Source organism: Pogoniulus pusillus, chromosome 35 (assembly GCF_015220805.1).
Source record: "Pogoniulus pusillus isolate bPogPus1 chromosome 35, bPogPus1.pri, whole genome shotgun sequence".
Taxonomy (NCBI): Eukaryota; Metazoa; Chordata; class Aves; order Piciformes; family Lybiidae; genus Pogoniulus; species Pogoniulus pusillus.
The window spans coordinates 4,485,571-4,499,405 of NC_087298.1; the positions used below are offsets into that span (position 1 = coordinate 4,485,571).

At 48.9% G+C, this 13,835-nt stretch overlaps 1 protein-coding gene across 1 annotated transcript in view; it reads left to right on the forward strand.

Moving 5' to 3' along the window:
• The window catches only part of PAPPA (pappalysin 1), a 223,080-nt gene that overhangs the window by 134,718 nt on the left and 74,527 nt on the right, over positions 1–13,835 (forward strand). The window contains exon 10 of the mRNA XM_064171661.1: positions 236–432. Coding sequence (XP_064027731.1) covers positions 236–432 — 197 coding nt within the window. The remainder of the gene's footprint in view (positions 1–235; positions 433–13,835) is intronic.

Genomic DNA, 13,835 nt, shown 5'->3' on the forward strand with positions numbered 1-13,835 from the left:
AGGTGGTGGAGTCACCATCCCTGGAGGTGTTCAAGAAAAGCCTGGATGAGGCACTTGGTGCCATGGTCTGGTTGACTGGCCAGGGCTGGGTGCTAGGTTGGACTGGATGAGCTTGGAGATCTCTTCCAACCTGGTTGATTCTGTGATTCTATGATGTTACCAGGTCCTAGGAACTCTATCGCAGATATGCATAGCCAATCCTTTGTGATTTCTGTTCTCTGCTTTCTCCTGGCAGATGAACCCAGCAGGTGCTATTTCCATGATGGTGACGGAGTCTGTGAGGAATTTGAGCAAATGACCAGCATCAAAGACTGTGGTGTTTACACTCCCAAAGGCTTCCTAGATCAGTGGGCTTCCAACGTCTCCGTCTCGCATCACAGTGACCAGCAGTGTCCAGGATGGGTGGTCATCGGTCAGCCAGCAGCAACCCAGGTAAGGAAAGCATACTGCCTTTCCTGTCCTGGGAAGTCCAGCCAGGAGCAACATTCATGAGCATAGCAGGATGGTCAGCATTCATTTGTCATGTTACTCTTGCCTGTTAACTTGCTGCTTCACCAAGGAAGGCCCTTGACAGCAGTTTCCCTCTTTCTGAGCCTGATTATTAGAGATAAGTTGAAATTCAGTTCTTATCATGCAACCCAAAACTGGTTTAGGTTGTGGCCTGCTTGATCCAGTAAGCTGTGGAGTTACCTCAGCTCTTATCACTGAAACACTAGACTAACATCACCTAAAGGGCTATCCAGGCTCTCTGCAGCTAGCATAGGGTGTCTTGTAAGGATGGGTTTTGAAGGGCAGTGCTGAATAATACAATAGAGTGTTCTTTCTTTTTTAACAGTTTTGTGTTTTCTGTCTCCCACTATCATAAAAGCAGCCTGTTGTTCTATTCTGAGAAAGGTCCTGTCCATTCCCAAAGTCATTCATCAGCTTTAACCCCTTTCCCACATGTCTCCTTTGTAGCATAAACAGCTCCTGTTACCATAACTTTACCTTTTGTCTCCCTGAATTAGATCCAAATGAGTTCAAAAAGACATTAGATAAATACCTGGAGAGCAGAGCTGTCCATCATGGAACAGCCCAGAGAAAGCTGACCAAGAAAAGCCCACACTGGTTGTCATAGGCTCATCATGCAGAGGAGCTGCCTTGTATGTTCCACTGTTGGCTAGAGACAGAACAGTAGGTTAAGTGGACTTATGGTTTGACGTAGCTACCTTGTTCTTCTGGCCTGGTTGTCTGGGAGGTGCTTGGAGTGGACAGTGTGGAGGAATGCTGTGTCACAGATACAGCAAGCAGATTTCTCTATGAATAGTAAGGGCTAAGCACTTCCAGTTGGCTTGCAGGAGAAAACATCTTTGTCCAGAAGACTTGGCCTTGTTCACATTGCACAAGTCTGTAACGAATTAATGACCAGGTCAGTATTAAAAGCACAAAGCATGGTCAGCTGGCACAGTACCAGGACAGAATCCTGAGCCCAGTATTGCCTTTTTTGTCATGGTCTCATTTATTATTTCACACTGTAAAAGCAACTTTCCCCTGGAGCCCTACCAGTGCCTTCGTAAGTCCTTTCTCATGGCAGCTGCCTGTGCAAGTACAGTCCCAAGGCCACTGTCTCCAGTTCAGGTGCTGCTTTGTGTGCCTCTCCCCCAGCTCTCTGTCCCTGTGCAAAGGCTGTGGAGAGCTGCCCTGCTTTTCTCCTGGTGCACTGGTAGGAAGGCAACCATACTATGCAGTAGGTAACATATGGTCCCGTGGTGGGACAGACACCACCAGGCACATACACAGCCGAGCACCCTGCTGTGTAGCCACAGCTCCAGCATGTTTGTTGTACCCAGATGAGACAAAGTTGTCACAGCCTTGTTTAAAAAAAAAAGGGGGGGGGGGGGGGAAAGAGGGAAAAAAAGGTTGTTTTATTTATAGGCAGAGGCACTAGCATATCACACACTGGCAGAGTGAATGGGAGCATGCCTCCTGTTATTGCCTGCCCCCTGGGGAGATAACAGTGTGCTATTTACTTCCAGCAAAAGGAATTTTTGCTTTAGCTCAGCTGGTCCCATTACACCAGTTGGAGTGCATGGGGGTTCATTGACCTTTTTAATCATATATGTTGAGAGAGTCTTTGTTTTCCCAAAGAACAAGAGAGCCTCGTGGGCTTGTGAGAGCACCTGACTTGTCGCTCCAGAGAGGTTAGGTGGGGCAGCAGGTCATCAGTCTGTTAGCCAGAGAGATGAAAATTAACCTAAGATCTCCTCTAATCGCTGCCTGTAATGATCACTGGTGTGTAAACATGTTTGGCTTCATTATCTGCACAAGCACTGAGCCTTTGGGGCTTTTTGTATTGATGAAAGGAGCACCTTTCCTCATCCAGATAGCTTTCAGAGTAGGTTGTGTGCCTGTTGGTGTTGTGCAAACTTTTCGTGTTGTTGCTGGGTAGTTTCCTGATTAATCAGAGCGGTATTTGCGTTGGCTTCTCATCAAGAATGCCATGAAAGATATGTTTGAGTGTAGTGCACAGCAACATACAGAATACATAAGCTGCCTGTTTGTTAGCCAGCCCCCTTCCTTGCCATTTCCCCAGCCCTTTCCAGGTGCTTTAAAGCATTTTAAGTATCTCCTTCATGATTTAAACTGTTTCTCAGCCTTAGATGTCTCAACACCTGTTTCTCTGTGTGACTGTTATAGCTTTGCCTAGGCTGTTTCTGATCTGTAGGCATCACAGCTTGGTTTGTTGTTGTGGGATTTCTCAGCAATCTCTGCCTGCATGCACTCGTTTGCTGGTGGAGGATTGCTTATGATAAGAGGAAATGGCCTCAAGTTACACCAGGGGAGGGTCAGGTTGGACATGAGGAACAATTTCTTCCCTAAAAGGGTTGTCAAGCCCTAGGATAGTCTGCTCAGGGCAGTGGTTGAGTCCCCATCCCTGGCAGGGTGAATTTCAAAGCCGTGGAGGTGTGGTGCAGAGGAGCATAGTTGGGGTGGTAAGACCCTGGAAGAGGTGGTGGAAGCCCCATCCCTGGAGGTGTTTAAGGCCAGGCTGGATGAGGCTCTAGACAGCCTGATCTAGTGTGAGGTGTCCCTGCCCATGCAAAGGGGTTGGAAGTAGATGATCCTTATGGTCCCTTCCAGCCTTGACTGATTCTGTGGTTTAGTGGTGACCTGGCAGTGCTGGGTTAACAGTTGCACTTGATGATCTTAAAGATCTCTTCCTACCAAAATGATTCAATGATTCTGTGATTCTTTGAGCCACGAGCCAGAGAACATTTTCTCGTTATTATACTCCTGGAACTAAGCACCCCACACCCATTTGCTGAGTTCACTCAAGACATTGCCCACTCCTGCAGAGTTGGTTGCTCCTTAGAAGTAGGTGCCATACTTACACAGTATCACAGTATCACAGTATCATCAGGGCTGGAAGAGACCTCACAGATCATCAAGTCCAACCCTTTACCACAGTGCCCAAGGCCAGACCATGGCACCAAGTGCCACGTCCAATCCTGCCTTGAACAGCTCCAGGGACGGCGACTCCACCACCTCCCCGGGCAGCCCATTCCAGTGTCCAATGACTCTCTCAGGGAAGAACTTTCTCCTCACCTCCAGCCTAAATCTCCCCTGGCGCAGCCTGAGGCTGTGTCCTCTCGTTCTGGTGCTGGCCACCTGAGAGAAGAGAGCAACCTCCTCCTGGCCACAATCACCCCTCAGGTAGTTGTAGACAGCAATAAGGTCACCCCTGAGCCTCCTCTTCTCCAGGCTAACCAATCCCAGCTCCCTCAGCCTCTCCTCGTAGGGCTGTGCTCAAGGCCTCTCCCCAGCCTTGTCGCCCTTCTCTGGACACGCTCAAGCATCTCGATGTCCCTTCTAAACTTTAAGATAGACCTTATGTGCTGGCTCCTTGCTAGTATGAGGCTGCTGAATGACAACATACTAAGGGGGGGGGGGGGGGGAGAAAAGAAGTTCACAGCATAAGATTTGTTGTGAACAACAAAATGTTTGCAAAGAGTGACGCAGTCTTGGCGAAGAGACACACGTTTGAAGAATGGAAAGGTCAAGCAGCGCCCCCCTCCCCCTTCAGCAGTCTTTCTTTCTACAGAAGCAAGGCTGATAGACAGCCACTTCTACTTTCCTGGCAGCCACCCTTCAGTGGTGATTAAGAAATATTCTCAGTGCTCACAGCTCATATTTGGAGCCAAGGAGGACCAGTCAGCAGCAGAGCAGCGGCGCGGAAATGTGAGCACCATGCAGGGTGTTTTTACTGTTTGATTTCTAACCTGACATCCTCCACAGATCTCCAGGCAGATGCTGCTCAGTACCTGTGGTCAGCCACAGGAGGCATTCAGCAGTTAGGGTTTGGCACACTCTTGGGCTGCTCTGCTCCCTGCTGCTCCTTGCCGTGGGTTTGTAAACAGCCTCTCCTCGCAGCCCACGGTGTGTGAAATACTATCGGTGCTGATGTGCTGGTTGTGCAGGGGGTTCTACAGCACTGCTTATTTCTCAGGGCCTTTCTTGTGCTAAAGATTATTGATACCAGCATTAAGTCATCAGCTGGTGTGTGCTGGCAAAGACAACAAAAAGGCAGTAGCACTGGGCAGATCTCTGCTAGCTGGAGGACAGATTCAGTAAGTATTAACAGACAGCCAAAGGGTGCTTCAGCTGATCTAGCTGTGAATGGCTGCAAGTTTTCCTGTACTGGAAGTCCCCAGAGACTTATTTCCCTGTTTGGGTTGTACCCAGCTAGGGTCAACATCTTGAAGAAGTAGGATGTGGCCTTCTGCCACCAACTTAAGTACACCTGGTTTGACAAGGCATGAGTATAAAAAGCCAGCTCCAGGTCTACTCAGACAATCTCTGCTGTGTTGTCACTGATGAAGCTGCATCAGGGGGAGTCTTAAGCAGGAGCATGTAGTGTGGATTATGTCACTGTGAAAGGTCACTGTCCTGTAGAGTTCAAGAAAGCAGTGTCTTGCAGTGGTCTTAGTCAACTCAGTCTCTCTGTTCTCACTGCACACCAATTCTGTTTTGTCACTGTTTACACTGGGTGAGCATAGTAGGTTGTAGAATCAGTCAGGGTTGGAAGGGACCACAAGGGATCATCTAGTTCTAAGCCCCCTGCCATGGACAGGGACACCCTACCCTAGAGCAGGCTGGCCAGAGTTCCATCCAGCCTGGCCTTAAACATCTCCAGGGATAAGGCCTCAATCACCTCCCTGGGCAACCCATTCCAGGCTTTCACCAATGTCATGCTCAACAACTTCCTCCTCACCTCCAGTCTGAACCTACCCAGCTTTGCTCCGTTCCCCCTAGTCCTGTCACTCCCTGATATCCTGAAAAGTCCCTCCCCAGGTTTTTTGTAGCCCCCTCCAGATACTGGAAGGCCACAAGAAGGTCCTCTGGGAGCCTCCTCTGCTCCAGACTGCACAGCCCCAACTCTTTCAGTCTGTGCTCACAGCAGAGCTGCTGCAGCCCTCTGAGCATCCTCCTGGCCCTGCTCTGGACACACTCCAGCACATGCACATCCTTCATGTAATGAGGGCTCCAGAACTGGTTGCAGTACTCCAGATGGGTTCTCAGCAGAGTGGAGCAGAGAGGGAGAATCACCTCCCTGGCCCTGCTGGCCACACTTCTGATGCAGCCCAGGATCTGGTTGGCCCTGTGGGCTGCGAGTGCACACTCCATGCTGTTGTATGTTAGTGTCTCCTGCTAGAGCAGGTTGTACTCAGCAAGAAGGATTTGGATGCTTTGCTGAAGTGTCTTTCCTAAACAGACATGCCTTTGAAGGAAGCTTCTGACAGGCCTGGCTCCATGGCTTGGGTGAGAGCAGCAGAGGCAGGCAGGTGCAGACCAACCACAGGAGGCTGGAGATGCTATTTCTCCTTTCCTCTTGTTGGTGCCAGTCCTGCTCTTGGAAAACTGTTTCATCTGCCACTTGCCTTTGGGCATTTATAATGGAGAGTTATTAAAAGGGACTAAGAGATCTTTAGGTGCCATATTTCTGACCTTTTTACTGCATCACAGCTCAAGCCTTGGAAGCTGATGGGTGCCTCGGTGAGTTAGAGGGCCAGTCTCCCAGCAGTTGTCTTTCATTGCATTTCCTCCCAGTAGTACAGAAGTAGTTTAGACCAAGTAACTGTACACACATATGTATACAGATATTTATTTTTCTTCTCTCTGTGCCATTGTTTGAGCTCAGTTTTCCCCTGTATGGAAAAAGCTGCACAGTTGGGCATAGTTAACCGTCAGGGACTCTTTCCCAAGGCTGCTGGGCACAGACACATCCCGAGATTCGTTCTTGTTCCCAGACTGTTGAACACACCCTGTTCTTCTCTGGGTACCCCACAGGGGCAGCTATGGAGTAAGAAGTTGTGGAAGAGGATTCTTATTACATACTTCCCACAAACAGAGGCCCCCTCCTGCCCCTAGTACAGTTCCTACAACTGCAGTCATCCAAACTCACCGCAACAAACCTATTCTTCCACCAGCAGCAGATAGGGGTCTAGAATCACAGTGTGTCCAAAACTGCCCACTAAAAGAAGGAGACAGGAGCAGAAAAATATCCTGAATACTAGAAGAAATAATGTGGTAGAGCAAGGGCTCCAAGAGTGGTAAGCAAATACTGTTAGAAAACTGGAGAGAAAGATGATGAAGTTCTCTGCCACGTGGTTTTATTCCCTCTAATAAATACAACGCCGAAGATAATTCCCCAAAGGTCCAGCAAAGCCAACAAAGAGTAATCTTGAACAGGAGTGGGAAAAGAGGAAACCTGCAACTTTTAATGGAGAAGCCATTCCTTTCCTTTGGGGTGATCTTGCTGAGAAGAGGGAGGGTGTCTGTCTGTCGGCTCTGCAAGTGGCCCTTTTTGAACTTCCCAATTCACAGCCAAGTCCTGTTGCTCTCCAGTGGTAAGAGTTTTGTTGTGGTTGGAGGGATACAAAAATCCCCATTTTTAATAAGATGATTTGCTTTGCAAATGTCTTTGTTATTTATAGTCGAGCCAGGCTTTGAACTACTAATGTCTGGAGGATGAGGGCAGAATCCCACTAAGAAAAAACATTAATGGAGGAACCATGAGTGATCAGAGAGCAGTTCTGGAAAAAGATGAACTGGACAGTGCAGAGGCTGACGCAAGAGAAATGGAGGTTTGCTGTACATGTCTGAGCTGATTTCCAGTACTGGCTGATCCACCAAAAGCCTTTGCCTTAGCTTACAGAGTCTCCAAGTCTAAAGTTAGTTCACGAGGGTCCAAACCTTCGTTGTTCTCTCAGCCTTCCCCCGGATGCTACAGAGCAGCCAATTTGGTGCTTTGCCTGAAGGCTGGAGAGCTGCGTCATGAGCCTGGCCCTGACCGTCAGGCAAATTCAGGCTGGAATGCTCCTTCCCTGGCTTAAGTGATGATATTTTACATGGTTTTTTTTTTCCATGTAGAGGGATTAATTAAGCCTTATCACGGCCACACTGCTTGATCTTTGTTCTATTTAATAGAGGTGGAATCTGGAGCACAGAAAGGTAAAGCTGCCGTTTGAGGATTATAAACCTCAGTATCCTTTAGAGACATTGCAGGCACTGGGCACTATTGAGGCCTGACCTCCCCAAGCCTAAGAAGTTCAGGACATCTTGAAAGAGAAATATGCATGTATTGGATAAATGGAAAACTGTTCAGGGCCTGCTGAGAGTCACTGTCTGGAAGCAGAGACCTGGAAGGGGTTTGGGGTCATTCAATCTGCATTTTAGCTCTGTCAGCCACCTCACGTCATCCCGTTTGTGAATTAATCAGTCTTTATCCTAGCACAGATTTGCTGTTTGTTCCCAGCACAAAAGAGCTGGAAAACTGTCCCACCAAGTCCTTTAAGAGCTAGAAACCCTTTTTTCCCACATGTCTTACTGACAAAAATGGATGTTGCCAAAGGAACTCCACTGGTCCTTCGTCCCACGTTTGCGCTGCTGCTTTGGCTCCTTGGAGGAGGTTGCCCATGTGAAGGGTCCACACCAAGGTGATGCTGCAAAGATATGTGCTAACATCAGTGCCGTGGCTCCTGTTCAGGAGTGAGAGCAATGTTCTGGGGAGGTCCCACACACAAATCAAATGAGAAATTTGATTTCTAGGTAGACTGGCTTAAAAAAAGATCAGTTGCAGAGAGATGGCTGAGAAAGAGCATTAGCCTTGAAGTTGATCCAGAGCTGGCTGGAGAAAAGGAAGTGCTGCCCATCACCTTGCTGCCTGCTCTCTGCTAGAAAAGACAGTGATTCCTTGCCCTACTCCCTCCATCCCCATGGCGTCCAGTGCTCCTCTGCTCCTGGCTGCAGTAAACTAGCAGACCCCATGCCTGGTGTCATAGCCTCTGGCTGATTTGTGTAAGGGGAGGACAGAGAGAACACAATGAGATGTCAGAGGAGATTCCAAGCAATTTTGCCAAACACTCAGGGGATATTTTTTCCTTTCCACTCCCCTCCCCCCTTAGTTTTTAGAATGATTTTTGAAGAGCACATATGCAAGTCATCTAAGGGGAACAGAACAGGGAGTACCAGGGGCTGGTACACTGTGTTCCCTTTGTGCACTGTAGAGAAAATAGATAAAAGAAACAAAGGATGATGCAGAGAGCAAAGCAGCCATCAGTACTCTCAGAGAGGTTCAGTCTGACCTTTTCAGAGATGAAGGTCAAACCAAAAATCCTCAGGTGCCGGAAATTGGTCTCATCTTCCTAGGACCAGGAGACGTTTACCGCTAGCAGGATTCCGTGCCATTTGTTGTTGCTAGAGGCAAGAGGAAAGGCAAGACAGGAATATTGTCTTGGATAATAACGATTATGTGCTTCTTTAGGGAGTAACTTCCCATTTTATGGTCTGCTCTGCTGTACCCCCAGCCACCCACCCAGATTACAGGCGGCAGCAGAACACAACCGGGACCCACTCCCCCCCAGCCCCCCGGCTTTGGCGAGCTGGGAAGCCGGACCCCACGACCGCGGCGGTGCTCGTTAGCATGCAATCTTCTGAAAGGAGACACCCCCCCTCCTCGGCCCTTGCCCCTCAACCTGCCACTTTCTCTGTCTGCTCTTGCTGCTGACAAGCCTTTAGATGCAGAGCATGTCCAGCCGTAAGCGTGGGATAGCTCTCCTGCATCCCATCCGGGTTGTTTGTCTTGGGTCCCTCTCCATTCAGAGCAGGGCGATTTTGCATAAGCGCAGCCACACATCTGCTTTGTTGTGCCTGAAGGGTCCTCGGCGTTTCTCATCCCACCCCGGCCGTCTTCTCCCTGCCCCCCTGGCATGTGGCTTCACCAGCTTTGGGGTGATTTTCCTGTGCAGTAGCGAATAAACCTGCCTGAAGCAGTGCCAGCTGATGGAGAGCAGCACAAAATACCCAGTCGATTATTTTGGGTAGATTAAAACAAGCGTTGGAAAGGAGAGGATGGAAACGGGTGCAAGAGTGAAGCTTAATGGCCTCTGCTAGGTAATTTGGTTTCGTGTTCTGCACAAGAAAACATGTGAAATATGTAAACAGAGCTCTCCAGGATTGCAATGGAGCTACAAAGCCACAGATAGAGAGGCAGGCAGGGTGCTGTTCCCGAGCAGAACGGAATGCCATCCCCAAAACCACACGGGCATTTCTTTAAGCTGAAAGTAAACTTTCTCATGCCAGGAACAAAGGATTTGGTTTATTTTTTTTTTTTTCTTTTAAATGCAGGATGGTCTGCACTACTTGTTCAGAGCACTGTAGTCTTAGCCCACATTTCCATGAGAGACCTTCTGTTGCGTAATGCCTGTGGGTTTGAAGGTGTTCATTTTGAGATGTCTCTAAAAGGCATGGTTTCTGGAGGATGAGGATTGCTCACCACTGTCATGAAGGCCTCGTGTCAACCACTCTGTTTCCACCTGCAAATAAGTGTTTGCTCTGGAAAGTAATCAAACAAAGTTGAGAGCTGTTTGGATACTCTCGAGCTGCTCTAGATGTCTCCTGAATTGTGCTGTCTTAGTTAGAGCTGTAGCTGCTGAGGAACCCCAAATCCATGCTAATACTGCCTGTAGAGGTGGAAGCTCACTGTTTCCTCTGGGGTCATTGCCGTGGTGAGTCTGATAGCACAACTCGATTCACCAGTTTGGTAAGGGGACTCAGCTCCCTCTGCAGCCAGAAAGAGCTTGCCCTGGGTCTAGGTTAGCACCATCACCTCAGGGGCCAGCTGAAAACTATAATATGTGCCAGCAGATGGTTGTTTTCAGGATCAGTGCTGTTGTCTGTCTGCTCAGTGGGAGAAGCCCTTGATGTTCAGGACAACATCAAGTTCTGCTTAGCCGTTTGGTCACTGGGACAAACTCTTGACACTCAGCACCTTGAGCATTGTTCCATTTTTTTGCTAGTTAAGACTTGCACCATCACTTTCAGAGAAGGCTGCTCTCTTTCCAGAGAGGAGAAGCTGAAGCACAGGGCAACCTGCTCTGGGCAAACTTGCTTTACCCTGAGGATTGGTCTAGATGATCGTAGAATCAACCAGGTTGGAAGAGACCTCCAAGCTCATCCAGTCCAACCTAGCACCCAGCCCTAGCCAATCAACCAGACCATGGCACTAAGTGCCCCAGCCAGGTTTTGCTTCAACACCTCCAGGGATGGTGACTCCACCACCTCCCTGGGCAGCCCATTCCAATGCCAATCACTCTCTCTGCCAACAACTTCCTCCTAACATCCAGCCTAGACCTCCCCTGCCACAACTTGAGACTGTGTCCCCTTCTTCTGTTGCTGGTTGCCTGGCAGAAGATACCAACCCCACCTGGCTACAACCTCCCTTCAGGTAGCTGTAGACATAAATGAGGTCTGCCCTGTGCCTTCTCTTCTGCAGGCTGCACATCCCCAGCTCCCTCAGCCTCTCCTCATAGAGTTTGTGTTCAGGCCCCTCACCAGCTTTGTCACCCTTCTTTGGACATGTTCCAGTTTCTCAACATCTCTCTTGAACTGAGGAGCCCAGAACTGGACACAGTACTCAAGGTGTGGCCAGACCAGTGTTGATCTCCAGAGATCTCTTCCAAACCCTTACCAGTCTTTGATTCTGTGACTCCTCAATTTCCATCCAAATATCTCTGATGGATCTGCCCTTATAGCAGAGCAGATCTGTTCCTGGGGCACTGTGCTGTACTCACGCTGACCCTTACCTGCTGGCAAAGGAAAATCTCACTGTATGGGAATTTAACTGTTTCCCAGTGGTTGTTTCTGGTGAGAAAGGCTGAGTCTTGCCGGGAGGGAGTTCCTCCACACCCTGTACTCCCAGTTCATCCTCCCAGAGCCTACTGCTGAGAGGCAATGAGACTGAAGGAGCCCCAAGCTTCCTTTTAGCCAATAAGAGGGCTTTAATCCCAAATGCTCCACGTGGTCTTTTGGCTTTATAGGAGTTTGATGATTATTAGATCAGCCAGGGCTGTTCTGAGGTCACAGAGAATCACAGAATCACAGCATAGTGGGGGCTGGAAGGGACCTCTGGAGATCATCTAGTCCAACTGCCCTGTTAAAGCAGAGTCACCTAGGGCAGGCCACGCAGGAATGCAACCAGGTGGGTTTTGAAAGTCTCCAGAGAGGGAGACTCCACAACCTCTCTGGGCAGCCTGCTCCAGAGCTCCAGCTCCATCAAAGTAAGATTCTTCCTCATGTTGAGGTGGAACTTCCTGGGTTGTGTTTGTATCCATTGGCCCTTGTCCTACCACTGGGCACCAGTGAAAAGAGCTGGCCTAATCTTCCTGACACCTACTCTTAAAGTATTTGTAAACATTGATCAGATGCCCTCTCAGCCTTCTTTTGTCCAGCTGAACAGCCCCAGATCTCTCAGCTCTTCCTCATAAGACAGCTGTTCTATGCCCTGAATCATCTCCTGGGAGAGCAACAGGCTTCCCCAAACACCTGCAGCTAAACTTTTGCTTGGGTGGAGATGGGCATGGGCTGCAGGAAGCAAGAGGCTGCTGCTCTACAGGCTCTCCCTGGGTGATCCAACTCCTTCAGAGGAAGGTGTTTGCATGGTGGTGAGTTTATTACCCTACAGTGTCAATGGGGAAGGCCCAGTGAAAACAGGAGGAACCTTCTGATTTGCATACCATGAGCCATGCCTTCAGGTACTAAGGAAAGCTCACTGCAGGGCTTACTCCCTGAGTGCACACTGGCGTGGGGCTGATGAGCTGAATGGGCAAAGGAAAGGCATAGTCAGCTCCCCAGGACAGCACATGGCAGCTGAATGGGCAAAGGTGCAGCCATAGTCAGCTCCCCAGGACAGCAGATGGTAGCTCAGCCCTGTTCCCCTGCTGCCACACTCCCCAGGAGCCCCACCGCAGCCTTCCCTCTTGCTGTTGAATTCAGAGCCTCTTCCCAATGTATCATCTCCCTGGATGTATCCAATTAAGGCCTGTTGACAGCCCAGAGCAGACTTATACCCTTAGGATTAGAGGCATATGTATGTCTTCATATAGGGAAGGACAACAACTGGGTGTCTGGCTGGCTGGCTGGGAGCATGGTGTGGGGAGCTGAGCAGCGTGGAGGGGAAAATGGAGCCAGGGAGAGGGAGATTTGCACCCCAAGTGCTCTGTGCATGGGGAGGGCTGTGTGTGGTTTACACAGCATGTTTACATGGCTCCTAACCCCAAACAAAGCTGCAAAACATGACTCTAACTGTGGAAACAAATGCACTGGAAGCCCCTGCACATGAGAAAGTTTTGTTCTTTAAACACACAGATGTTTCTAAATGAAAAATCACTCTTTTGACCTTTCCTTAATGTGATCATGTGGCCAGGACTGACATTAACCACTGCAGTGCTGTTTGCTTCAGCCACAGGAGGAGCTTAGCAAGCGACCTTCAGTGCTCATAGTAGCACCTGCATCTTCTCACATCTTCTGGAAGCTGCTTCTGTGCTCTCTCTGCACTTGGAGCAGTCCAGGGGAGCTGAGGTTAGGTACTGGAATATTTAGGGTCTAATCCTACTGTGTTGGAAACCAAAGCATTGTGGGGTTTGTTTTTTTTTTTTTCCTCAATAGCTGACTTAATTTTTTGTCCTCTTTGTCTCTCTTCCTATTAGAAATGTTGCCCAAGTGCTTCTAAGCATCTCTGCCCACCTCAGCCAGTGTGGTGTTCTGATGGAGAACTCCTCTCCAGACTGAAGTTCTTTAGGGCTTTGCTGTTGTTGGTTTGGGGCTTTCCCTGACCAGCTGTGTGCTTTCTTCACCCAAGCAAATTTATAGGACCAGCTTTGGGAAGGAAGGAGGGGATGATACAATCACTTTGCCTCACAGGAGTGCCAAGCAGCAGCACTGAATCCAGTGAATTGGATCCACTAATATCATGGGGTGATACAATCACTTTGCCTCACAGGAGTGCCAACCAGCAGCACTGAATCCAGTGAATTGGATCCACTAATATCATGGGATGATACAATCACTTTGCCTCACAGGAGTGCCAACCAGCATCACTGAATCCAGTGAATTGGATCTACTAATATCATGGGGGTGATACAATCACTTTGCCTCACAGGAGTGCCAAACAACTGCCCTGAATCCAGTGAGATGGATCCACTAATATCATAATCAAGGATCCTCTAATATCAGCATAAAAATATGTTTAAGAGCATCCTAAAGTGTAAACACACATTTCAGATGCTTCTAAATTACATGCTCCAGTCAAAAGGTAAAAAACCCAAACACCAAAAGCACAACAAAAAGGCACCTTTGCTCTGCTCATCAGTGGCTGATCCTTCTGGACAGGGTTGTTTTGCTATGCTGCAGCAATCTGTGGCCAGCCTTGGCCCACAGTTACGTGCAAGCTCTGCTTTAGTGGACCTTGCTGGTTCAAGTTAGAGACAGGCAGTTTGAGAACTAGAGTGAGCAGCCAA